Consider the following 27,073-nt stretch of genomic DNA (forward strand, 5'->3'; position numbering starts at 1 on the left):
CGCATGGAAAAGCCTGACGCAGAAATTCTGTATCTTAATTTCATTATAATGTCGTCGGGGTAATGCGGATGCTGAATCTTAGTTTCGGTTTCATCGTATTGTGCATTGCATTCTCTGACGATGGCCCGCTTTTATGCCATGAGTGATGATTAAAAAAAATTGTGCGAGATCGTACTGCACAAATAACGTTAACAATGTAACGTTCTCATTGTCACGTGACAGTGTAAGAAACGAGGGGGAGGAGAGAGCATAGAGCATGCGAGAGGAGAAAGGAGACTTCTGCAACGGGTGGAAAGTGGTTGCTGTGGTTCCGCGGGTTTCCGCTTGTTCCGCCGTGCGTTTACTGACACGGTCGTTCACACTTGAACGGTGCGCTTTGTTGGATACGAAACGTCACTGCAGAAGCTTGAATCATCATCATAGCCTCAGGCACCGTGCGTCAGGTAAATACTTTGCTTTGTCTTCTACCGCGACACTTTTGTGCGAAAGGAACGGCAATGCATGACTCTGGCCGCACGTTCACGGTGCTTATTCCGTGTGCTTCGTGCTATCTCCCCGTAACAGACCAAACGTGGTTCGCATCTTTGTGTCAAGGCTGAGAGAAACATATTAAAAGTATTTTTGGCACAATACGATGATTAACTAGAAAAGTTGAAACGCGGAGGTCGTGCGTGCTTTTTATATTTACAAGGCCGTTCAGATGCGTCCTTGCCGTGGTCAACGAGTTATAACGGCGGCGGCGGCTACTGTGCGTTTTTCGTTTGTACTTTACGCCGAAAATCGAACGTCGTAATGAGTGCGTGACTGCGTTTACATGGGCAGCGGGAGCACACTCGTTACAATCAGAATTATCTCTACAGAACAAAGCGTTATTGTGCCGGTGAAAGGTGAATGCCACATGTTGCGAATGGCCAAGGAGCATGACCTGTGTGCACGAAGTCATGACTGCGTGCATCTCACTTATCGCACATAGTGTCTTCCTTGCCTTTGTTTGGTCTCGTAGAAGCTATGTACGTGTGGGATCCTCGTTCGGATAACAGTGTTCTTTTGCCCGTTTGTCTGTCCATTATGATTTCGTTTAGTCTTGCGAACGGAGCAAGACCGCAAAGTCTCAGTCTCCGCAAGACAGCTCCAGCTAGTAAGGAAGTGTATGACTCACTTATCCTTATCGTAGTCTTTGTGCGCTAAATCCCCACGAAATACGACCATCTGACGTTTGGATCAGTGGTTCGTGCATAAAGTGGGCTAAAGGGCCTGCTGTCGTTTTTGTAACTTCGTTAGTATTCCGGCGACTGTCCAAGAGATAAAAGGACGACCGCAAGCAGGTTATGGGCCATTGTGGTCCAAGGAACAATGAAGCAAGTTGGATACGTCAAAAACAATGAAAAGGAAGTGCCTCGGAGGCAAATGAGCCCCTAACAAGGAAAACTTAAACCACTTTCGTCGGTTCCTCAACGCGAAGGAGTATTTAGAGAAATCGCTGATGCAAAGAAAGAGGGCCTTTGTGCTTCGTTTTCACTGTTGGTTGTGATCTATCATTTTCTTTCATCCTCAACGAATCATCATCGCCTGTGGTTCTTCATTGTGATTCACTGTATTGATCGAAGCATTGTGCATGCAAGTTCATTATGCAGTGTCACTTTTTGCTTTTGCCGTTCATTGATCATTTGAACGGAGCACTGCGAATTCCAGTGCAAGGATATGAATCCTTTTGTGGCTAAGCTTTTCTCCGCTACAACGAATTAAATTTGTCAGTTTGTTTATAGAACCGTGCATAAAAGTTGTCTGACAATATTTTATGACTTTTTAGAATGTCAGATGTTTTGTATTTAATGTTGCTCTTGTACCAATTAATACAAATTCTGTTTCCATTTCAATATTTGAAATCTAAATCTACTGTTAATCGTAGTCAATGATAGTCAAACAGTCGGTGTCAGTTCAAGTCAGGTCGGTCAGTCTAGAAAGTTCGTTATATGATCTGTTCATCTGTTCTGTTCATGTTGCCGGCGTCAAGTAAAAAAAAAACTGGTAGCAGTATCCTAGTGATTCAAAGTCCAATACTACAAAACAATAAGAAAAAAAAAAGGAATTCTGCCAATAAGTACCAACAAGTGATACAATCGGGGTACTGGACCATCCGCGATATGGCGTGTGCATGTGAAGGGCAGACAAGTATTTGCAAAGATATTCCACTTCGAAATATAGTATAGTGTAACCAAAAGTTTGCGGGCACTCAATAGTCCGCTCAATTAAGAAAATGCTTTCTAAGTAGTGGTCATTCATGAAAACCCTGGCATCCCTTCCATAGTCTCAGGGAAATGATGGAAGTTTCCATGGAGTCAGTACAGTTGCATAATGGTCTCGGTTACAGGAAGAAGTGAGGACCTTTATGACTGAAAGATATATTTTTTCTTGTCATTCAGCTAATGTTAGCCACTTCCTTGCAACGTTACTCCTGTTCATTTCTCTCCACTGCCAAGTGTCATCTCAAGTCCCTTTCCTGCTGCCATTTTAAACTGCTGACCTTTCCTTCACTCACAAGTAGAGAGTGTATTTTAGGATAGCTATCTTTCTTCTGTCAGTGTCTTCTAGCAGTTCTTCGATTATGTCTGGCACTTTTTTGTTTGTTTTGTTAAATGTATTTTGTTTCTTGCGTGTAATTGAAGGGACCTTAATGAGAGGATTGCTAATGAGTTGGAAGGTCATTTCATACTTTTGTTCACCAGGCCATTGAGAGCACTATGGACAAACCTTCGTTCTTTTGTATGAGACTGTGCGTTGTCGAACTGGTTTGCTGTTTGTTTTCTTTTAATTCCTTTTTAGTTTTTTGAGGACTTAGAGGGTATGCAGCATATTAGAACTTGTTATACCAGCAGTATGTTGCAAAATTTGTTCCAGCACACATTCATAGGAGGGTGCGTAATATCAGTTTTATTCAATTTTATTTTTGGAGGTTTTACTACAAAACGTCTTCTGTAAGCATATTTTACATTTACATCTGGTATGTCTTTGCAAAGCAATCTAGTATTCAAACATGTTTCATCTGTTAGCTGAACAAATGAAGTCTTATTGGAGTTGCAAATTTTTCTACTTACCAGAAAACATTTGCGTCGGTAAAGCTGTGATGAATTATGACTTATCCTCCAAAAGGCATCATCACCTCTCTAAAAATCTCTAATGAGAATGTCATACGTATAACATTTTATATGGTGTTCCAATAACACGACCCTGAGATCCCTGATACTGATTATCTGAAACATTATTTCACTTTTACATTTCACATAAATAGTATTTATTTTGAATCAAAAACTGCACCAAGTACACTTCTACAATAGGAGCAACACGTACTATGAAGCACGTCAAACTCAGACAGTACGCTTTCAGTTACTGTCTGGTGGTTGGCACAAGAAACGACCATGCAGCAACTCTCACCTCTGCGACGGATAAGTTCTCAAAATTTGAACCTTCCAAATCAAGCTAAATACAAGTTTTTGGAACCAAATAAAAACAATCTACAGGGAATCTTACCTTTATTGCAATTATGACGTGAGAGTGATTTTCGTTTACTGCACCGTAGCAAGGCAATATCTTTGAAAGGTTGCCCGTGTACAATAATGTTGTGTGCAGTAAATATACAGTGCACAGGCATGGGGTCTTGCACGTATGGAAAGCGAAATGATGCCTAAAGCCATTTTAAATTTGAAAGCATAGGGGGGGGGGGGGGGGGGAATATGTTTATTAAGAAAAAGAAAGGAAAGGTCAGCCAGACGAGGGTCGGCTTGCTATTCCAAACAAAAAGCAAAGAATATGAAAGAATTTGAAAGCATAGAATATGAATGGTGGTAGCCAAGAACACAAATTATTGATGCAAATGACCAAGTCACATGCCTAGGATAGAGGCTGCTTGGATGCCCTTCAATGCCTGTCGTCAACAAGTGCTCCAATTGATATTAGGTAGTTTATGCGGCATGCCGACCAAGGCCAGACTTCCTCGTGAGAAAAATCTTGGACCAATCCCTGATTGACACAGCAGACATCAAACAGTGGATATCTTTCACAGGCACCAGTGTGGAGTTTGAAGTAAAAATTCAGTGGCATTGATTTTCATGGATTAACTACATTGTTGAAGGATGGATCTAAAAGTGGTTGTTCTTTCGATTAATTTCATTCACCCACAGCTTCATTAACATATTTCTGTTCATTCCATATTTCTTGTGCATTTCTCATAGCAGACAATTCTCATAACAGAGAAGGCTGCACCATTCCACATGGCTGCTGACATCATCTTAGTGAATTTGAGCCTACGACAGGAGCCAAAATTATGACCGGAATAGCACAGAGGCCTCCGAGAGCCCAGCACGAAATGCATGGCACGAGACATTCTGCATGAAAGTAAGGCTGCAGCATTAGGCACAAAGCAGCCATAATCAAGCCAATTGCAAGCAGTGGCATTTTGAAGGAATGGGAATTTGAGAGATGATTTTTTTTTTTTTAAATTGTAAATGTAATTATATAATTTTAGTATTTTGTGTTTGCATAATTTTTGTTTGTAAGTATATCGTCCAATCAATGAGAAATTTGGCAATGCTTAACCAAGAAATTTCTGATCCCAAGCAGAAGTCATGCACCTTAGCTTGTAAGTTATGACTGCAAGGAACATTTTTGTCTAAAAATCAGTGTAAAGGAGAATGCACATCTATAACCATTTACTCTCTGTATGTTAAGGACCTACCAAGCGGGTACCACAAAACATAGGGTGAACATAACCTAACAGTACACGCATAAAAGTTACATTAGACCCGAACACTACATGCTATCACATATTTATCATACGATCTGACTAACCAAATCACTAAGGTCAGAGGCACAAAACTAGGTTATGCATGGACATAAAGAGGCACACAGAACCAAGGATGGACATAAACCGAGGGGGGAACGAATGAAACATACATCTAAATTCCAGGAAGCAAAAAAGGAGTAGATTATGGACTGCAGAAGATGTCAGAAGTGACTTGTTTAAAACGAACACTGTCAATGACAAGTGCAACTCGTGAGGAAGGTCATTCCAATGTCTTGATGCGCGAGGGATGAAGGATTCAAAAGAGTAGTGGGATTGACTTTGAAAGCGTGATCCACGTGCTAGGATAAGCAGGAAGGAGGTTGCGGCATAGAGGGCCATAAAATGCTATTGCAAAAAATCTTATGGAGGAGGTTTAAACCTGACAAATTGCAGCATTGTGCCAGTATGGGAAAAGCCACCCCGCGCTTCACTTCCGTTGTGCTGCTATCGGAACGACAGTCATTAACAATAAATCGAGCTGCACGGTTCTGGACGCTTTCTATTGTATTTGTGAGATAAGCCTCGTGCAGGGTACACTGTTCAACCGTATCTCTTGCGTAAGTAATGTCCCATTCAAAAGTACAGCACACTTTCCGTTTTGTTGCCTCTCATCAGCTTCCTCTGATCGAGCAAGCTTTCTAGGCATCACCCCGATGCCACCTCTCGCATACTAATGTGCTGACAACCCTGATGGGGATCAGAGATTGATTCTGTCCTTGCCTCAGGCAGAGGGTGAATAAAGAAAGAGAAAATGTGCCAAGCTAAAGTGGGAGAAAATAAAGAGGTGATCGTATCGGATAAAACGAAGGGTATTGAGGGAGGAACGGCAAGGCGTGTCCTGTGGAAACCTTGATCTCTATTGTTGCAATTGGAACACTACACTAAGGGAAAGTAAATGTTGGCTATACGTTATGGGCCTGATAGCTTGCATGCGTTTCACTTTATTAGCTTGAAGACTTGCCAGTGTAAATATGGGCTCCACTAATGTGTGCTGTGATTTATACACTCCATGGAGCTCACTTTTTCTGGTGAAGTTCTTCAGATTACATGGGTGTATATGGTGGAATGATCTGGCAGCACCCCTCCATTGGGACTTCCAAAAGTCCCATACGGGTGTTACATGGGAGGAGTGGGTTACAGGAAGTGTGGGAAAAAAATAATGCATAGAAAAAAAGGCAATAAAACAGCAACAACAAATGGAAGCAACAACGCTATGCAAGTAGGTTACATAAGGTATCATAAATTACGCAAGATTTATACACTGGAAATAGAATTATGAAATTGAGGCGGGTCAGTTATGGTAACGATGTGGGGCTGGAGGTTATTCCATTCAATGGCAGTCTTGGGGTGGAAAAGGGAATTTAAAAATGATTGAGTGTTACATCTTAAGCAGGAGACTTTGAGCTCGTGGTTGATGCGAGGTGAGGAAGATGAGACTTTAGAAGGGATCTGATATGCCCCGCATTTTTACAATATTCATTATGTCATTATGAGATTCTTGTACATATAACATTGTGGTAGTATTGGCTCCATTGTTAACTGGTTGGTTCACGATGTAGAACAGGAAGACAGACAACACCTCAGATCTTAATGAATAATTGTTGTTACACCAACTATGCTACTTAGACAAGCGGGTTAGTATGGGAAATTGATTGCGTACCCAGTGCTAGTGAGATGGTTAGGGTGAATTGTACTTTTTCTTCTAAAAATAAGTAAAAATACAAAGGGCAAACAGTAAACTCTATATGAAGGCTAAATTCAAATCTAAAAATGGGGTATTGTCGTTTATGCAGCATGGAATATATATATTCCTGCTCTTGTGTTATCCAGGATGTCGAGATACATTTAGTAACAGATGAAAAAGGCATTCTTACTGTATGACTGGTTTATAATTATAAATTTTTGTTGTTTAGTTTTGAGCACTTACACTGTGGCGACATTGCTTACTTTAAGCTATAGAAGAAGGAAAAAGAAAGAAAAAAGAGCGAAAGGAAAAAAAAGGAATGAAGAAAAAAAGGGAAGAGAAAGAAAAAAACAGAAGAATCCGTACTGATTGTCATACTATACAACAGGGCCTCACAAAGCCAAGCCCCCTCAAAATATTCTGGAAACTGTTGTTTTTGGTTCACGAAAGCACTCTTGTGCAGCAAAATGTGCCTGCAGTAATAGCAATTAACTATGCTTCATTGCTCAGCCATAAAGGCTTGTACATATTTGTATGTGCATGAGAAAGAAACAGTCATGTCAGTTTTTATGCAGATTTTGATTTGTTTTCTAATGTGCCATTGAGGGCTTGTGGACCCACCGATACACATGTTCCAGAGTTGTACTAGGGGCCGCATAATAGCTGTGCAAATCCACGTTTCTTTGGTGCACCTGTAGTCAAAGGCCAATGCCTTTATACACGTTCCCAGCCACTTTAGAACCGACGCAGGTGCTGCTGCTCCCCTCCGTGAGAGATCAGATTTTTCATGATTGAGCGTGCTCTGATAGAACTGGTAGAGCAGGGTGGGGACAGGATGGGCTTCCGAGAAATTGGGGGGTGTGCCATTCCTCCATCTAGCTTCCTCCTCTCCTCCAGCCTGCTCTCTCTCTCTCTCATATTTCATTTCTTTCACGTAGGAGTACAAGGTAAGAAGAAAGTGAATAGCAGGGCAGTTTCGTCCAGTTTGTTTTGTGGAAACCGTAGAGGATGTTCTTACACGCATAGTCTGGTGGTGTGGAGCTATGGGGCTCATTTTCAAGTCTGATGCACATTTAAGCCGTATAAGAGCAACGGGCCACATCACTTCATTTTACGTGCTTAGTTCAACAAGGTGCTATATTTTGTATTCCAGTTCTGACCTTGTGCAAATTAAAGGCTTTCAATGTTCCAAGGCCACGCCGAGATCTTTTCAATATTTTTGGTCTTTATACTGCAAAGCACTTAATGTTTGGGAGCCTCAAACTCTTGCGAATTTGGCTAATTGAAAAATTTGACAATTTTAAGGGTGCACAAAAATTTTGCCCAAAAATTTACGGTTAAAAAGCTGTGCTGGATTTTGTCGTACAGCTGTGTCACTATCTCGTACGTGAACTGCTTTGCAGCAGAAGCACGTGTGGTGCCAGTTTTGTCAAAATGTGGCACAGACAATCTTGGGCTCATCATGAAGTAAGCCACAAATTTTTGCATCTAGAATTTGCAAAAAATTTGGGGCCACAAAATTAGTTTTACGGTGTCACTGAAACAGCATAGTTCACTGTGATTGATTTTCACAAGCATGCATGCCTATGAAATCTTGCTGACAGTCACAAATCAACCAATGGGGATACACTTCAGCACTTAACCTTATTAATGCATATCCTTTTGTTTGTAACTCTCTAGTTGAATCCATTCCATGCTCACTTGAGTGATCCATTCCAGGTTGACCACAGTGCAACTAGCAGTCATGGAGTGCAGCCTTCCGGCCTCCTACTGTTCACCGACAAGGCCACCTGTGGCTCCACCTGCAGGGAGTGACCTGTGTGGGCCTCCAAAGGGGCTGCACGTCAACTTTGACACTGACAAGGATGACCCACAGGACAGGCGCAAGAAGTACCTGACGGCAAAGTATGGCCCACACCAAATGAGTCTCATCAAGAAACGTCTGCGTGTTGAGATGTGGATGTACGAACAGCTGCAAGTCCTATACAGAAGTTCGGTGAGTTTGCATCGAAGTAAAGTTAACATAAAAGTAGTGTCACGCTTTGCTGCATCCTCTCTTTAAACAAAAACGTTCTAAAGTATCTGAGCGAAACATTTCAAATCAATAGTGGATTCGAGGTTACTTTGAATTTCATGTTTTTCCCACAAGACTGTGAAGGCTAGGCTACTACAGAGTAAGCAAAGTGCAAGAGCTGTGGGCATTGCAGACCTCGAGAAAAGAAAGAAAAAAAAAGATTGTGTTTTACTCACAAATAGGAGTGAGAGGAATACTTGCTTGTTCTGAAGACTGTGATTGGGCTGGTACAGCTTCCGTCAACCTTAATAATAACACTGGAAAAAAAATTCTGCCTCATTTCTGAATGCGATAACAGCCACCCTGGAAGCACTGGGTGAATGTTAAGTGAACAACATCCTTGCGTTAAACTAACAGAATAATTTTGTTCAATTAAGATTTCTTGATGGCCCCAAGGGTTGCTGTAATCGCAATCGGGAACGAGACCATATTTTTTTTTTTTTTTTTTCAGTTTTATTATTAAGGGTGACGTGAGCTGTACATCCAGTAGGTATTCCATGGTGTATTAAATGTGGCATACTGAGGCATAGCAGAAGTGTCTGCCCTGGTGAAAGCAGTATAGGGTGACACTTTCTAGCTTGATGTGTATCAAACATCGATCCACAAGAGGGATCTGACAAAGGGATCTGACAAAAAAAACGACAAAAATCGCTAATAAGGTCATAATTGAGAAATTGTTTGTTACGTGATTTTTTAAAGTAAAATTCACTTATGTCTGTTATATTTAGGGCCCAGATCTGTAGGCAATTGCCTATAAATGCCTATACACGCCTAATTGCGACATTTTTGGGGTTACCTGCCCTTCTATCGACTCTATTGAATTGTAGCCTCTTTAACATTTTTTTGCGCCATAACAGCACTTTTTTAGAGATTTGAAGGAGCATTAAAGTGGTATCTAACATGGCAAAAAACTGCTGTCATCTTGTAAAGCAGTAAGTGAAAAGCATTCCCCCAAAATATTTTTGTCCAAAGTTGTTAAACTGCGGCGCAGTTAATTTGCAAAATCGCCCACCCACTCTCTCAAATCACCCACGCTAAGTTTGACGTTTGTGGTAGAGAGCCCCCTCATTCATTGGTAGGAAAAACCGTCTGCTATGAACATCGTAAGCGGTTTCTTGTTGACTTCCATCCTTTATGCGACTTATATCACGTTTTCTAAGAAAAAACAGCATATATGCAGCCTGACACAATAAGGTTGCATTCACAAGAGTAATATATCCGTGGCTTTTGCGCAATCTCAGAATTCACTGTAGCAGAAAGCAAGCGATGACGGCTGTATTGTGGCACTACCTGTTAGCCACTGAACCAACTGTGCGGTGAAAACGGTCAGAGAGGTTGCACACTGTCGGGAAGCACTGGGGTTTCGCTGTACAAGACGCAGTTAATTTCGGGCTGCAACACTCGTTCCTCTCGTGGTGTCTGCGGTCCCAAAAAATTGTGGTTGTGTCGTTGACAGCCTTCAAACCCTCCGTTTCGGACATCACGCAGCCGGAGAACGTGTGGCGTTGCTCACCTCGATCATGTGATCGCAGGTCCAATGAGGAGCGTCCCTACCACTCGCGTTACATAGTGACGCGTGTGGCGGCGCTCATCACGTGTCTATTGTGAAGGCGAAGGAGGGTGTTTCGTGCACGGGAGGTTCAGGCAGCTATTGCAGGCGTCCCAATTTCACTATAGTTGCACTAATTGTGGGAAAACTGTTTTCGGCCGCCTAACATTCCATACCGACCAGAAACAGAAACAAAGTTGTGTACCTCTAGACTGCTCCTTTAAGTGCGAGTGTGCCTTAGGCTCGTGTTGTTGTGCTGCATTTTTGCTTTTCGGGTCCGGGTATTTGAGGCCTTTTGTTCCTTTTTTGCGTTTGGTTTCCTTCAGTACATTCGTTTTCTGGAAGGGGTTCATGTATATTTGATCAAAAGATTTGGCCTCTCTGGGCTTTCCAAGATCTTTGAGAGCGGAGAACTAAAAGTATTATTCCATATAGTGTGGTTGCAGGCTGCTTCCGCATTCGTGTACCAGACGTCAAAGCTCGTATGGTACCGTAACCTATAGACAAGCTAGCTTTCTTTGATGGAGCCATTCTGAAACACACCAACAAAGCCAAAGAGCGCACCAGATTAATGTGCATTTTATTGCCTATTTTTGAGGGCCTAAATGCCTGCCTATCTCCATCGTTTTTAGTTGCTAAATTTCCGGGCCCTAGTTATATTGTATTAGAATTTATGCATTGTAAATTGTATGCTGCGCACAGCTATGCCATGTACGTGCATTACATCTGCTATAAGTGCTTCCTGTACACCATAGAAGTGATAGGAGTGCAGTGTCGCACCCCTTTGCTTTGACAGAGACAACAGTGTAGTTACATAAATGAAACAATAGAACAACTAACCCTGAAATATTAGCCAAGCGTGAGAGGGGAACAAGGTGGACAAAGTGTGGCAAGAAGCCTTTGTTGGCGGACACAGGCGTTCCAAGTGATGCATGGCCGACCACAAGATGAGGAAGGAAGCGGTGGGAGTATTTGTAAGGCACAGGCGACAGTGTTGCTGAACTCTGTCATGGGAATGTGAGGTCAACAGTTTGAGGACTTGAATTGTTTAGGAGCAATGGCCTCGCTTCTTTTTTTTTTTTTTTTTTTGTGCAAACAAAGGGAGCCTGGGTTAATTTTGCAAAATTACTGTAGAATCATTTTATCCCCATTGCTATGCTGGCAACAAAACAAATTTGATTGTTTGATAAATTCAATAAACAATGCATGTTTAACCTATTAAATAAATGCAAAACGTATGAAGAGCAATGTCAAGTTGTTGACGAAAGCAATCCACAATAAAAAAAAAAAAAACAAGACCGTTTAAAGCATCTATTTAATATACGAAAAACTAGACTTTTGTGCGGTAGGTTGCACTTCTTCAGGTCTTCTTCCAAACAACAAGATAATATATTAAACATGTCACATGGCAGAGAGAGAAAACAGGAATGGAAACTGGTTGCAGAAGTGCAGCCTACTGCATGAAAGCCTCGTTTTTTGTGTAGTAAATAGACGGTCTCAAACTTTTTTTTTTCTATTCAATAAATTTAAAATAAAATACATACTACTAATATACATAAATACATACTAATCACTAAAATACATACTAATCAAATAAGAATGTATTCAATTGCTAAGGTATAGTACAAATTTCTGTTGTGGTCTTGCTGCACGGGAAGTGGGTGTAGAATATACTTGTAGCTGTGACATTGTCAGACCAACTCGGGAATATATGTGCACACAGAAAGTGATAGGAATGCTGCACCAGGCTGTGCAGCCTTATAATGCCTGCTCAATACTGTGCTAACTAGTTCCTTTCATGCAAGCAACTTTAGATTTGCATCTAGTAATTTGCGGAAGATATGTGCAGCAGCGACGCATCCAATGACAGCATCCTGTGCCTCGTTCCGTTCATACTGGGGCCCTACAGTTTCCCTATGAACAAGTCGCATTTTCAGCATGAGAAGCACTAGAACAAGAACACTGCGAAACTGAGCAGTTGAATATAAATTTGCACAAGTGGGCTGTAGCTCAAGAATATAAAATTGCTATATACTCATTGTTAGATTCCAGACTTGGCATCTTGATGCATGTTGTTTGCTTTTGAGCATCGGTTGAGAGTAAATTATTTCTAAACCCAGGACAAAAATATTCGACAATGGATAAAGAGTGTCTTACTTCCATCTGGGCTGTTAAACATTTTGTCGTTATCTGTACGTTATCTGTTCAAGCTTATCGCAAGTACTCTTTTAGCAGTCATGCGTAAGACACTTAGTAACAAAATTATAGCTAGTTTGTGAAAGTAGTAACTGAACCACAAATTCACTTTATTTTTCAAAATTTAGCTAGTTGCTCTACAGTTAGGAAGTTAGATAAGTTGGTTATCTCTTGGGGCGGGGGCAACAAAATTGGAGCTAAAAGTTAACGTTAGTAAGCTTTCACGGCTTCAGTTCAAGCAGATCCCTTTCCACGTAATACTCCTTTCCCTTTCTTGGTGTATGTTCTAAGAACAACAAGGCAATGTTTGGAAACTGGTGCATGAAAGAATGTGATGCTACATATCTGCATAACTTAAAGGAGCACCTGCAAATTTGTTTTTGTTTTTCGCTCAGGCATGATCTGCAACGAATAAAATGAGCTCCCGCAAAAGGACGACGACTCCAGGTGACCTACAGAGTGTGTGTGTGCGCGAGGCCTCTGTTGCCCACACCTTTAAAAAAAAATCCTCCACTCGTGAAAAGAGAGTAATGGAGAACGAGGGAATGTCATGACGTAATGTGGTCCCCGGGCACGTGACCCATATCGTAGAGCGGCACAGCTCAAGCAAGTATAAGCGGCATGTGAGCTGAGAAGAAATAAACAAAGTAAAAAAAGACACTGGGTCTTCCCTACGTCATGCGAGAATCGTGGTGGCCATCCGCTACTGCTTTCTCAGACTGTTTTCCTAAATTTGATTGCGCAGTGACAATGTACCACACGGCAAAAATATTTTGCAGTGTGGTTCCTTGTGGGCAGCTTGGTGAAAGCAACAGGGTTTCGTGCCATATTAAATGTCACCTCACTGCTCCTTTAGTTGAAGTTACACTTTACAGAAAGTTTAAAGGGGCATTAAAATGCAAAAACGAGTTTACTGTAAAAGTAGAAATTTTTGCGAGAACTTAATTTTTGCGAATTTCGCGATCGGACTTTTTTTTTTTTTTGCAAAATTAAGGTTCCGCGAAATATAGGTAGCGGGGATGAAAAAGTATGGGCACTGGAATTTGCGACGATATGACCTCCGCAAAGACAAATCCACTTACTTGATGACCTTTATTCTTACACCTTGTTCTTGTCAAACATTTCTATAATTGAAACGCCTCTTCAACATCAGTAGTTTATTCGCACAGTGTATCACTTGGCATTGCAGATACCTGCTTTCACAAAACCAGCACTTGTGTCATTGTTACGGGATTTGAGTTCACGGTAAGCGTCTATAAGCCAGCCGGCAGTGTCATGATCCCCTGACCTCCCCGATCCCGTGATTTCTGCTTTCGTCCGCTTCCAACAAATTCGCAAAATTAAGGTTCCGCGAAATATTCCCAAAACACGCTCCCACACGAATTCGCAAATTATTAAGACAGCAAAATTAATCACTTTTACGGTACTTCAAATTACGTTACACACTATATTGATTTTGTACCTGTTATCATAATTCAAAACTTTGATTCCGTTACGAAGCTGCAATCAAAATTATACTGGACCCTTTCTTACTTCGGTGCTAAACAGTGAACGACGCTTCAGCTCGTGCATCGGTGTTTTTAGTCCACGCCATGGAGCAGTCCCGGTGAAAAACAAAGTGCGCGTTGTGAAGCGGACTTGCGTTGCTGTCCAAAGGATATCAGTGGAACACTCGCAAGAACTGTTGTGGGCTACAATTCTGTGAATCTGTATTTAAACATGTAGCAGTGCGCATCATGCCGCGCATATACGGAACACTACGATTGGACCCGTTCCAAATCCACACACCCACGATAGGTATGTGCGCGCTTCTCCTGCTGTCTCATTGGATGCCACCAATCTTTGCCTCCTGGGGCCCCATTCATTGCCGCCAAAGACGGCTCTGTTTTCATTACGTTTTTCATCTAAACAGCATTGTGTGAACTAATTTTGTTTGAATCTACTAATTGAAACAGTGACTTTCATTTGAGAGCAAGTTATTTTTGCATTTTAGTGCCCCTTTAGCTACTTCCCACGACAGCTTTGGAGTCTTCAACAAAATTAATGCGTTTGTAGTGTTATTTCATTATGAAGACTTACGCTGGAAGCATGCTGACATTCGTTGTATATGCAACCAGTGAATACTGAAGGTATTATATAAAAAAGCTTACTATAATTTCACCGTGTCTTTGATTTAGTAAGTCATCTTGACAAATGGATGTCACGATGTTGGCACGCTACATATGCACGGAGATTGTCAGCTTGCTCAAGGCCATCATTGTAGTGTGGCTTTGATAGTGCAGGTCCCACAATGTTAACATCCTGAATGCACTTCCTGTCACATTAAAAGCATATACAGGTCGGTGTCTGTAGTCGAACAGGATGCAGCACAATTACGCTCGACTTCTTTACACGTTGAGTACCATTGGTGGTTTGACTGTGTCCTTGAACTGTAGTGATACCTTTCATATGGAAATGATTTGCTTCAATCTCTATGATGGAAGTTGTTCATGCTACTACCCTTTGAGGCAAGGTAAAACCTGACTTTACCTTCATATTGCAATAAATACCACTCCCCCCTCCCCCCCCCCCCCTTCCCATTGAACGTTGGGTTGCCAAGTGCTGGTCCAGGCAGTGAATTGGGTGCACCTATTATTAAATTAATACAAATAAGCTGAACCTAAAATAGAAAAAAAATTGAATAGCTATAGGGTCATCAGAATTATAATTAAAGGACATCGAGAAAGATATGTAATTCAATCCACTAAATTAGCTCGAAAAGTGATTTTTGTGAACTTTAATTCACCAAAGCAGGTTGAAGGTACTCGGCTTTAAGCTCGTTTCACCTCAGAGTTCCATCTCAGGTCAGGTCACATCGGAGCATTTGTCTTTGCTTCATTCCCTTAGAGCAACGTCACCTATAGAGTAGAATTTATGTAGATTCATCACACCAGCACTTCTCCTGTTTGATCACTGGTGGGATTAGCGGATGAGAGCGCCGTTTTCTAGGTCAGGAACAACTCTCCTCAAGGGTGCTTGCCAAGCCATGTGGAGCTCTGAATAAATTTGCCTTGTAGAGCTGGCAGTGCGAGAGAATACATTTCTGAGTAAAGACGTACTAACCAGTTATCTTGTAGGCCATTGGCTACACGCAACAGTGCTTTCTATTGCTTTAAAAGGCAGCGCACGCTTTTGCTTGTCTGGGAATGCAACGGTTATGCTTTAGAGCAACTTCGTCTGCTGGTCTCTGTTTTGTTATCTGAGCTGTAGTAGCAACAGCACCGCACCATCCTGTGTGTTTCATTCTGCATAGTTCCTCTGTTCTCTGTAACAGTGAATATAACATCACAAAAGATGTGTAAAGGAGGATTGCAAGCAGGGATTCCCCACACACACACTAATAATAAGAAAAAAAAGCTGAAAGGTGGTCACACCTCTCCTATGTAATTGGAACACCTTCTGAGATGAAAAACGACCACAAATCCCTTATTGCAATTATTAGTCAGGCGGTAAAAACAAAAAAAAATCATTTCATACCCTGTTACTTAACATTCTCTTTGACTGCTAGGCTGTGATTGAATGACTGGATTTACAATTTGCACTAATGTGAGTTCAGTGATGGGTAAAGTACCCCCAAATTGTACTTATAGCAAAGTACAAAGTATTTGCATCAATGGTACTTGAAGTATACAGTACAGAGTACCATATTGTAAATGTACTTACCCGTCAAGTACATTGCAACGTTTGCATAGTGTCACATGTCACCGTTTGGTGGTGTTTTGATTGGCTAAATGCCATTGCCAACATTTTTTGCCAGAGGTAGTTCTGAAGCCCAGCTACTTGGTCCTTACTCAGTAGGTATGAATTACATCTGATGAGACAATCACCTGTTGCTAGTGGAAAGTATTTTTATTTCCTTATTTATTCATCGGTGCATCTCTTGGTATACTACGAAAAAGAACAGCAATCCATTTGCTTGGTCAAAAATACTGATTCTAGACACTTATTGGATATTTTCCATCTTTTGTCTTTGCATGTCGAGTTGGGTAGTTGAGTACTTGATGGGCAGGCACCAAAGAAATGTACTTATTGAAGTACTATTAGAAGTACTTCAAGTACTCCCAATCACTGTGTGAATTGAATTGGAAAAAGAAAAATATGGGTGCTGTCTACTACAGAGCACTTATAGCTGCATGCTGTGTGCTAATGAAGATTGAATTGAATTGAATCCTTTGTTTTTGCATTGTTACGATGTGGGGAGCCAGAACAAAAAGCTGGCAGCAGCTTATACACTTATAAAAATGCTACAACTATAATGCTAACTGATGCATCATTCATAGATAGTGAAGCATGTGACATCTACATGATATTGTCATGCAAATACATGAAAATATTACAAAACATGAAGTAACACAGACAAAGCACATGTTACTTCAAACTACTGTGGCAATGAAATAGAAAAATAATTTAAAGTTAAGGAGGGATATGACTTCAAAGATATCGAGGCAGACAAAGTATTTTGAATCTTAGAGTTATTTTGCTCTTATGTGAAAAGCAGACTTATGTGGGCTGTTTCTCCTGTATGTTTATGGTCTTGCTAGTGTTCCCAATATTCGGGAGCTCATTGGCTACATTATCGACAAATTTCTATTAATTAACTAGCATAAAGGACATACGTGGTACTAATGCATGCTTACAGGGTCTTCTGGCTCATCAGATTCATGTTGGTTGATTTGGTGCAAGAAGTGCACTGCCAAAAATTGCACTGTTTTGGTGCAGCACTTCTGGAAGAGTTCATCTCCTCATCTTAGAAAGGGGTGTTACTGCAACGTGATTTTACAGATTTTTTTTTTTCCACAAAGTTGGAGGTGTATATCAATATAACCTACACTACACCTTCATAGCTCACTTTTCTCTTTCTTTTGGGTACTGTATATTATGCCACCTAAGATGAACCTTGTTTCCACAGGCATACATGTGGGCAGTAATTCCTTTGCATTTCACTTCTTAGGATGACAACCACGATATTGAGATAGACTTGGACGAGCTGCTTGACATGGAAAGTGATCGTCACCGAAGAGAGTTTCTCACTGTAAGTGACAGTTCTGATAATTATATATATATTTTTCCCTTTATATATTTTATTTTTATTTTTAATATATTTTTATAATTGATATATTTTATAATTGATATGTTTTATAATTGATATATTATATATATATATATATATATATATATAAAAGTGAAATAATAAGACTTGGACTACAGATTACAGGAACGTTAACAAAAACTAATTTATTTAATGGGCATTTTAACACATAGATTAAAAAAAAGTAAAAAAATTCTTTTTTTAATCTATGTGTTAAAATGCCCATTAAATAAATTAGTTTTTGTTAACGTTCCTGTAATCTGTAGTCCAAGTCTTATTATTTCACTTTTATTCAACTTCGTAGCCGTCTGATATATTAACCTATTTTATATATATAAAATAGCCTATATAATATAAATATATAGCCTATTAGGCTATAATATAGGAAAGGAATATATATATATAGGTTATATTATATAGCCTATATAATATAACCTATATATATATATATATATATATATATATATATATATATATATATATAAAGAGGGGGAAAAGCCATAAAAGAAATAAGTAAATGACGCTAGACGTGTTTGAAATTCAAACTTACAGATTAAGATGGCTTCTATGGCTGCATATAGAGAAACAGATACTCATGGAACGATGCGACAGCACCAGAGGACACGTGTTTCGCCGTGTTTGCGGCTCGTCAGCCCTGGGTAGCTGCGCATCGTTCGTGATTGGCAAACCAGGGGATATATATATATATATATATATATGAATAATAAGGCCGAAACAGCTGTCCAATGCTGGTGTGGCGACGTTTAGGACTTATAAACATATGTTCAACGTGCAGCCAAAGAGCCTATGCTATTTTTTTTTTCACTATATATATATATATATATATATTTTTTTTTAAAGGAGCACTGAGATGACCCCCAAACGTAAAAAAACATTGTGGCGCATTCTGCAACGAATAAAATGAGCTCCAGTGAGAGAACGACGAGTGCAGGTAGCCTACAGAGCGTGCAAAAGACCGCTGCTCGCACACCTTTAAAAAAATCCTCCACTCATAAAAAGGAGCATATCGGAGAACGAGGGAATGTTGTGACGCAACGTGGTCCCTGGGGATGTCACTCGTAACGTAAAGCGGCACAGCTCAAGCAGGTATAAGCAGCGCATAACCTGAGAAGCAAAACGAAGAGAAAGTCCACAAGGACTCCCCCCCCCCTACGTCACTGGCTGCTTTGTCGGATTGTTTTTCTAAAATTGTGCGGTTATAATACACTGCAGAGCGGAAATATTTTGCACGATATGTTGCCATTTTAAACATCACCTCAATGCTCCTTGAAAGAAATGTTCTGTCACATGTGCATACCTGTAGGATTTTAAAAAAAAAATTTCCTCCACGAATGCAGGCTAAACTTGCTGATGCCAAGCAGAGCAGTGATCACGTCCAGGTAAGTTAGCATCATCAGGGTTATTTTATCTGCACTTCATTGCATGTAAATCGACTTCACTATATGTACACATAGTGCAGTTCTTGTGCCTTGCTTGCTCATAGATGGTGCATCATCATTTCCATTGTTATAGGGCTGGCAGAGAAAAATTGACTGGGTAAAATAGAAACTGCCAGTCAAGCTACCTTGTGCATGTTAGTCATGTGTCGATGTGGTGTACACATGACTACAGTTTAATGTTTTCAGTTTTTTTTTTTTTTTTTTTCTTCTTCTTCTTTTAAAGGGGCGGGGGATAAAACTTTAAAAACTAGAAGCCTAAAACACGTCAAATCAGGCGAGATACCCCGGTGATGGGAAACCTTCCTTTTTCCCCTTTCGAAAACCTGATGTGTCCTGTAACAGAGTGTCTACCAACACGGAGAACCGAGAATTGTCAGGTAATTTTGATGCAACTGGAAAAGTCAGGGGACTGTATGGGGAATTGTGAATTGTGAGTGCCGATCAGTGCGGTTGAGCAGCCACGTCGCAGTAACGTTGCATCGGGGTAACAGTTCGCCGGTACGACAAGCTCAGAGCAGAAATGTAGAGCAGCCTCACTAACAAGTGACCTTTAAAAATAAAAATAAGGGCCATAAATGAGGTACAGTACGAGGTCTCCCTAGTGCAGGAAATAAAAAAAATATTGGTTGTTGTAAATAGAGGAAAAAAGGAAGAGGAAAAGTTTGGTAGTTCACCAAGTTATTGAATTATTCAATAAGTGATCTGTTGTATGAGTGATCTGTATCAAAACATAGGAGCAAGGCACTAAGTTCCTTTATTTTTTGGTGAGGGAATTTGCTTGAAATAGACAGTGAAAACTTGGAAAGGTCAGGGCGGCTATGATTTGGTAGACACCCTGTGAAAAGAAAAGAAAAGAAACAGGCTACACATACAGTAGGCAGGCATCTACAAATATGCAGATCAGTGTGCATTAAATTTGTGTTCTATACAATTGGTTGCGGACGTTTTTATAAACCTTTTTGCGTCATTAACTTTGCCTGAACCAGTTTATATTCAGGAAACCAGCCTTGTGCTAAACTGACACGCCACATTGTAAGCAAGCATATGCTAGGACGTGTAGTCTGTTCTAGGTTTCATTAGTTTTTGTGGTACGTGCACATCACCTGAACAAATGAACAATGCAGTACTTGCAACACTCTGTTCTCAGCTAGCATGGGAACTGTGACAGTGCTTTGTGTGAAGTTCTACGCAGTTGTAAAGCAATGTTTTGTGCCACTTTAATCCGCAGGCATTCATCACCGAATTGCTTCAGCGAGCGAAGACACTGTGAACTGCTCTCTGGAACCTTTGTCCTAGTCATCAGGACTTCCTCTTTGATTGTGACAGCAGTGCTTTCATGTTATGTTTGTCTTGTTGATTGTGAGTCCCACCCTTTTTTTTTTTTCCTCCAAACTTTTGTCCTGAGATTCGCAGGTTTCCTGCAAGATGCAGCTGTCTTCTCAGTACCATCTTTGCTGCAAATTTTGGTTGTGTTTATCATTCTAAAACTACACCAGATGTACATAAGAACTCTCACAAATGCGTTGCACGTAGGTATGCCAAATTTAGTACTATTGAGTCTTGTCGTGTCTTTGGAAACACACCTGTCTGTCATTTTGGTTGAAAAAAAAAAGTGAAAGCTGTGCTTATTGGTAGGCATATAGGCAATCATTGCATTTTCTTTTTTTTCTTTTTCCAATATATTGTCTGCCAGTGTTGCAAACATTTATTTTACTATATTTAGACTTCATTAGACCTTTTAGTTTTCGGGTTTTATGCTTCTCGAAAGTAGACCTCCCACTGTTCACAAGAAAATGACGTCTAATGGTACAACAGCGCTGCCAACTTCATAGACTGCTACTATAGAAAAAAAAATCAATAAGTAACAAGAAAGCCACATTAAAATACAGCATTTGATATTGTAAGAATTTTATGTGATTTCTTGCATATTATTATAGTTGTATGGCCTTGTTTTGCTCCAGTCTACCGGCAGCCCTATCTTTTCGGTAGCTCTTTCTAAAGATGGCTACCAGGCTGTTCTGGGCTGTTACATGTTCAAGAGCCTGAGGAGTACGGGTTTCACCTCGGAGTACATGTGGTGTTTCTCGACAAAGCAAGAGCACTAAAAGTCATACTGACAAACCACACTCCACACAGGATTACGACATTCACTTTCGATACAATGCAACCAACCCTTGGGTGGAGCCTTCTTTCGTTTCTGCAGTGTACTGGGAACAGTATAGTACAGTACAGTACAGTACAGTACAGTACAGTTGGTGAAGACACCAAAGCGACTAAAAAGATGACCTCATTTGTGTGTATCATTAATACAAAGAAGCGAACCGTGACCTTCTTGAAGGAATACGGCTTAGTGAAACAGCGACGTTTTCCGTCCGCATTGTTTCGGTTTCACTGTGTCTACCAACGTCATAATTATGTTCCTTTGGTAGAGGTCTATTGGAGGGGGCGAAAATTGAGCCATATGAACATTAGACGCCAAGCAGCTGTGCTGAATGTGCAGATACAAATCTGGGCAAAAACAGGTTTCATCCGGCTGAACCGGCAAACGAAAGCCACTAACTATATTTGCTTCAGGATATGGTAGGTTCATCAAATGGCAATTTCTTTTCCTTGAAGTACTCAAATATTTAGAAAGATTTGTGCCTTTACACAAACTTATACTTAATATGCTACTCTTATTTTTACTAATGACATTTAAACGACATGTGGTGTTGCTCGATACCATGTGTGGATCTGCCATCTTGCTTCATCATGCAGTCTTATCATATTTCGCACATTTGACGAGGCAGTATTATTGCTCGACATTAAATCACATTTGCCGTTGGAAGGCCCTCTGTATTTTGTACGGGAATACTATGTGGCTTGGCACAAGTGTTTCCAGGCCTCTTGCAACGTGTTTGTTCCTGTGATTTAGATCCCCATACCTCACCGAAGCTTAGCAGCATGCCGTGGGCATTTGGACAAACTCTTTGTTGCAAGCTGGAAGAGGAATGCAATGGCCATTTTTGCTTTATACACTTAGATTTGCAGTACAGCCAGCATCATATGGTTGCATTTAGATAGAGGGAGAGAGCACTGCAGTGTGTATTCCTCATAAAAATAGCAGCTGCATCTATACCTGCAAGACTTGTATTCACATTGCATTATTCTGATTCGCATGTCTCTGATAGCATGTGCCATTATCTGCCTCTGTATGACCATACAACCTGATTCGCTATTACTGCAGACCAGCACAACTAGAGACAGGGAACATTAATATATCAGCACGATATATATGCTCTGTGTGCACACGCATATTTATCTGTGATACTTTACTAGCATGCAGCAAATTAGTGAGCCGAGAACACACCGCAGAAGAACTGCAAGATTGCTAAAGCCCCTCTAGTTTTGTGTACAAGACCATGAAAAGTCTCTTGGTCGATGTGTGGATGTGCACACAAGTAGCCTCGTATTTCTGCGAACACAGCTTGGTGCTTTCGCAAAATTAGTGGGTAGAATTTGAACGCTACATGCCGGACCATTTTTACCTGCACTCATGGTTAGCAGCGCAACTTCAGGTGACTTAATCCTATCCGAATTAGTTTCTTCTAGGCCAGCTTACACGTGTTCTGTAGTGGCTGTTGTCATTGTTTGTGTGGATATGACGAGTTTCAAATTCAAAATGCGTAAGGGAATTTGAGTTTTCTATTTGTGATTGTGTGTTTGCACGCAGTGTACAGCATACCGGGGTAACGAGCAGAAACAGAATTATTATTCGTAGATTTTTGTTTCGGTGGCTAGCATATTAACCCAATTCATCGAATTCTTGCTTCAGTTTTCGGCGATCTTGAGCGGTATAATTTATGATCACCATAACAAATCCACATGGTTTGAAATTCCTGGGCTGTGAGACACGGGGGCGTTCTCTTCAACCTGGCTTCAACCGTGTGTGCTTCTGCCGTGGAGAATAGGTGGAGGAAGAGATGCGGGAGAGGGCGCTCACTCTTTACCGTCCTAGCGGAACATCAGGGAAACTAAACGCTAGCTGACGAGGAGACCCTCTCCTCCTTGCTTCTCCCCGTGTGTATGCTGCCGGCAAATTATGTGTATCTGGTATCTATGTGTATCTTGCAACAAATTATGTGTATCTGTGTATCTCTCGACAAATTATGTGTAATTCTGCAAATACTCTGATTTCGAGCAAAAGGCCTCGCACGAGGGTTGTTGGGACTGAGGCGCTCCTGCCACACACATTTATTTCAGTTGCACTGGGGGCGAACTTTGTTTTTCCAGCGGCTCCTATCAAACACCATCTTCCTGGAGAGAATACACTGCAAATATCACTGCCGCCAGCTTTTTGGGAACCTTGCACGCGTTTGATGTTTCTACATTGTGATCATCGATGTTTATGTAGCGTCTTGGACGTTCTTCTGCCAAATGAGAAACTTGGCAAAGTTTTGTGATCTCTCACATAATTAGAGGTGAGCGTGGATAGAACTGACAGTATCCGCATCCGCACGGCATCCACACATGTAGGATCTGCGACCGCATCCGCAGCGGATATGGGGAATGCCGTACATCTGTGGTCACTGCAGGTCACTGCATTTGTAGGAAATGAAACCTGCATGACAAAAATGATCTGCTATACAAACATTTTTACTTTGTAGCATACAAACTCTCTCAGGAATGTAGTCTACAGTTGTCCAATAATAGCAGTTAAAGTAGCATCAGTTAATCCTCTGCGTGCTGTCAGTTATGTCAGGATGTTAGGGGACGTAGAGGCACTACGGCTTATTTGTGGGTAAAAGGCGGATATCGGCGTGTACCGCGGAGGTGTTGGATTTACCCGTGCAGGACAGTATTCCTATCCGCAAACCATATTGTGTGGCTATCCGTGCGGATCTGCGGATATAGCTGCACCCGCGCACCTCTATGCATAATTCTGTTATGGAGTGTTTTTCTTCCCACATCTATTATAAATATTACACTGTTTAGAAAGTTTATTGTCATGCACAGTTAACTTATTTTCTAGTTATCAACATACTATATAATGCTAAAAGGGTTGTGGTTCTGTGAGTGGGGAAGTTGTGGTTATCGTATTTGTGACCTACAGAATAAATCTGTCTGGTGTGATACTGTTAGGGGTACTCTGCACATGAAATGGTAGGGAAATGTGTTCACATTGTTGGATTGTGCCATGTTGCTAACAACGAAAATATGACTGTGAAACATTTCATAGAAACTGATGGGGCCATCATGCACACTAACACCCTCTGTTATTTTCCTGAACAATGACACAGTTTCATCTTTGCTCACTTTACCAGCGTCACAACGATTTTTATGGAAGTAAGGAATTCGGCATTGCTTGTTGTACCCAACTTTCAAGCTTGCATGAGTGTCATGACGTTCGCAAAATGGAATGCGATATATTCATGGCCGGACGTCCACTATCCAGTTATTCTACTCTAATCTGATATGGTTAAATTTTGAATGCGACTTTTGCTGCGAATGTTTTTTTGTGTATAAAACATTGTACTACGAGCAAGTAATCCATTCTTTATTGACATGTCACACAGCATCGATTTATGAGCACATATTTATGAAGTCCTGTTTTACTATGGAAGTTGGAACAAACAATAAAACTGAACAAAAAAATTACTTTGGTTCTTTGCGATTGAGCACTGCCAAAGGCCCATCTTGTATGTTTGGTTTCTTGAGGTATTCGTTGATGTCCAAAAGTGGCTTTCCAAAATCAATTTTCAATTTAGTTTTGCCAAAATAGTTGTTCAGCTCCTGCCAACGCTCCCTCGGTAAGCGTTCCTCGTTGTGAAGCAGGCCTGTTAAGTAGAAGTGCAAAGCAATACATAGTTCAGTGAAAGATAATCTGCAAAGTGACCGCAATAAAAACACCAATACCATAAAAATACCAATAAATAAATAAAGATCTTGTAGGTTGGACCAATTCTGACCTCTACTGGTCAGTTGTTGGGACAACACTGTCAAACCGCTGACGGGAGAACTCTTCATGTGTGAAGCACACCAAATACTACGATGATGACCATGGGTGCGTCAAGTAGCTGCTCCAGAGCTCCGGGAGTGCGCTGATGTTTACTAAATGGTATCACTCCCTTTCCAAAGCACTGCGCTCTTGATGAAATCTTGCGCTCCGGGTTGCAGGTCAGAGTGCATAAGTGCTGCTCTGCTCCGTGATGTATGAATAGGGCCCTGTGCTTTCGGGTTTTATGCTTTTTGAAAAACGAGGGGTAAAAATCGGGTTTTATTTCAGGAGCTGTAAAACAGGGTAAAATCGGGTGATATCGTGTGGAAAATAAAAAAAGAGCGCTTCTCCAATTTTAGATTGACACAGAATGCGGAACGGCTGTGCTGAATGTTAACAATCTCCGGTGTCTGTACTGCTGGCTGAATTGGCACCCTGCAGAGTTCGTTTTCAGGGATTTTTCGGGTTTTACCCTAGAACATGAGGCCCTACGTATAGAGGAAGGAGGAGGCCGGCAAAACAATGAGCGGCCGTGGAAACTTTGCTTGGGTGCATGTCGCGCTCGTGGCTCTGGAAGACCTTTTACTAGAGGAGCAGAGTACCCTGAGCGCGTTTGATAGAGCCACTACTTAACAAGCGCCACGTTATCAAAAGCACCTGAGCATACATTACAGTTCCATCAGATCTTTGAGACTGAGACAGACTGGGGCAACATCGTTCAAAAAAATTTAGCATAGCAGTAAGGTGCTGGCAGTTAGAGGCCATCAAGAATGCTATGTAGGGCATCAGAAGTCCCTTACCACAGGAGAGGTAAGTTGAAGTATGAAGAATTGAAGAGCCATTGCACTTGAGCCATTGAACACTTTGCCATAAAGTGCAGAATGGTACCAAGTGCAACCAATTCCTTTCCTTTCCGAAACGTGGCAGAATTTTGGTGTATCATATCTTGCTCTGATATCATGTGGTGGCACGTATTGTAGGGGTGCCTGACTTTCAGTAGCAGTATTGTGCCACTTTTCAGCGTACGCTTAAGGAAAAGAAAGACTGGACAGAGAATGCTTGCCATTTTTAGCGTATAATTGCTCGTTACATTTTGTGAGCAGAACACTGGCTGTTTTGATGTTTCCGTGCTATTTCGGGCTGTACATATTGTTTGTATATGCGCTGGTTTAGGTAAATTATTTTCACATCTATGATGTACGTCCTTTTTCGCGTAGCTCAATCATTAGTGCAGCCAGACGAAACTGCGTGTGCGAGCCAATGACCTGAAGAACCTTGCTTAGATGTGGCTTACAGAGTAATTTGCCCCCATTTGAGGTTGTAATGTAATGTTGAGGTTGTAATGTAAAACGTTTACCACTTCTCTGTGCCTGGTACAAAAGCAATCCCATCTGCTTGTGTTGTTTATTGCACAGCCCTGTGACGTGTTGTGGAAGAAGCTTTCCTTTAGAGTCCATGAACTGACTAGTTATTAGGACGTCCTGAAAAGTTGAAAACGTGAAGTAAAACAGAGACAAATTTTGCGGTCAAAACTTTTGCACATAAAGAATACGTACAGTGTATTTTAGATTTGTGATTCCGAGTCTGCAAAGCGGGCATCCTGGATTGCTGTGCTGTGTTTTTACAACACGGCCCTTTCGTGGTGAATCCACATAAATGGCTTCTATTATGGTAGTACCGTTCTCTTCACGCTCTTGTACTAAAATTAAGTTGGGGAAGACGGTATCATTCCTTACCCCTTCCATACTCTAAAGTAAATTTCGCTATATTGCAATAATACAAACCCTTAAGCTACTGTCATGCCTTACTGAGGTTAAAAGAACAGCAATAAGGAGTATCTCATACGTGCGTTTTACTGTTAGAAAGCCAAGTATCGCGGACCAGAAAGGTAACGATACTGATACACTATTGCTGTGTTAGTCCCTCATCTGGTTAGCACTGTTGAATTTCTAACGCTCGAGATGGTGCACTACGTACTTTTCTTCGCTAGCTGAGACGAAGATGTTTGGAAAGTTCTGATTTCTAGCGATTTTAGTGCATTTCTTGCTAAGATGCGTGCCGTTATTCTGGACAGTGCCATTTTGGTCTCGCCAGTTTCGCTTTTAAGCAGTGGCATAAATTGTGAAATCTCGTTTATTTGCTTAATAATTATTCAACAACCAAAC

The 27,073-nt window shown here is 41.0% G+C and overlaps 2 protein-coding genes across 2 annotated transcripts; one reads left to right on the top strand and one right to left on the bottom strand.

Moving 5' to 3' along the window:
- Positions 1-277: 277 nt before the first annotated feature.
- On the top strand, positions 278-24,568 carry LOC135375718 (protein phosphatase 1 regulatory subunit 14B-like). Its single transcript, XM_064608374.1, has 5 exons — positions 278-443; positions 8,244-8,520; positions 17,334-17,414; positions 18,830-18,871; positions 20,160-24,568. Exons 2-5 carry the CDS (start codon positions 8,269-8,271, stop codon positions 20,199-20,201), a joined length of 417 nt encoding a protein of 138 aa, XP_064464444.1. The 5' UTR covers positions 278-443; positions 8,244-8,268; the 3' UTR covers positions 20,202-24,568.
- Positions 24,447-26,993, bottom strand: LOC135375717 (large ribosomal subunit protein mL66-like). Its single transcript, XM_064608373.1, has 4 exons — positions 26,886-26,993; positions 26,465-26,607; positions 26,266-26,389; positions 24,447-24,747 (listed from the first exon to the last, which is right to left on the bottom strand). The coding sequence occupies exons 1-4, from the start codon at positions 26,986-26,988 to the stop codon at positions 24,566-24,568; spliced, it is 552 nt and encodes a 183-aa protein (XP_064464443.1). The 5' UTR covers positions 26,989-26,993; the 3' UTR covers positions 24,447-24,565.
- Positions 26,994-27,073: the final 80 nt, after the last annotated feature.

The sequence above is a fragment of the Ornithodoros turicata genome, unplaced genomic scaffold (genome assembly GCF_037126465.1).
Source record: "Ornithodoros turicata isolate Travis unplaced genomic scaffold, ASM3712646v1 ctg00000917.1, whole genome shotgun sequence".
Classification (NCBI taxonomy): domain Eukaryota; kingdom Metazoa; phylum Arthropoda; class Arachnida; order Ixodida; family Argasidae; genus Ornithodoros; species Ornithodoros turicata.

Excerpts from the sequence above, each read along its gene's own strand:
- LOC135375718 (XM_064608374.1), top strand. The coding sequence starts at position 8,269 with ATGGAGTGCAGCCTTCCGGCCTCCTACTGTTCACCGACAAGGCCACCT. Across the intron at positions 8,521-17,333 it reads AAGTCCTATACAGAAGTTCG|GATGACAACCACGATATTGA; the intron begins GTGAGTTTGCAT and ends TTCACTTCTTAG. Across the intron at positions 18,872-20,159 it reads AGAGCAGTGATCACGTCCAG|GCATTCATCACCGAATTGCT; the intron begins GTAAGTTAGCAT and ends TTTAATCCGCAG.
- LOC135375717 (XM_064608373.1), bottom strand. The coding sequence starts at position 26,988 with ATGGCACTGTCCAGAATAACGGCACGCATCTTAGCAAGAAATGCACTA. Across the intron at positions 26,608-26,885 it reads GTCTCAGCTAGCGAAGAAAA|TACAAGAGCGTGAAGAGAAC; the intron begins GTACGTAGTGCA and ends ACTTAATTTTAG. Across the intron at positions 26,390-26,464 it reads TCACAAATCTAAAATACACT|GACGTCCTAATAACTAGTCA; the intron begins GTACGTATTCTT and ends TCAACTTTTCAG.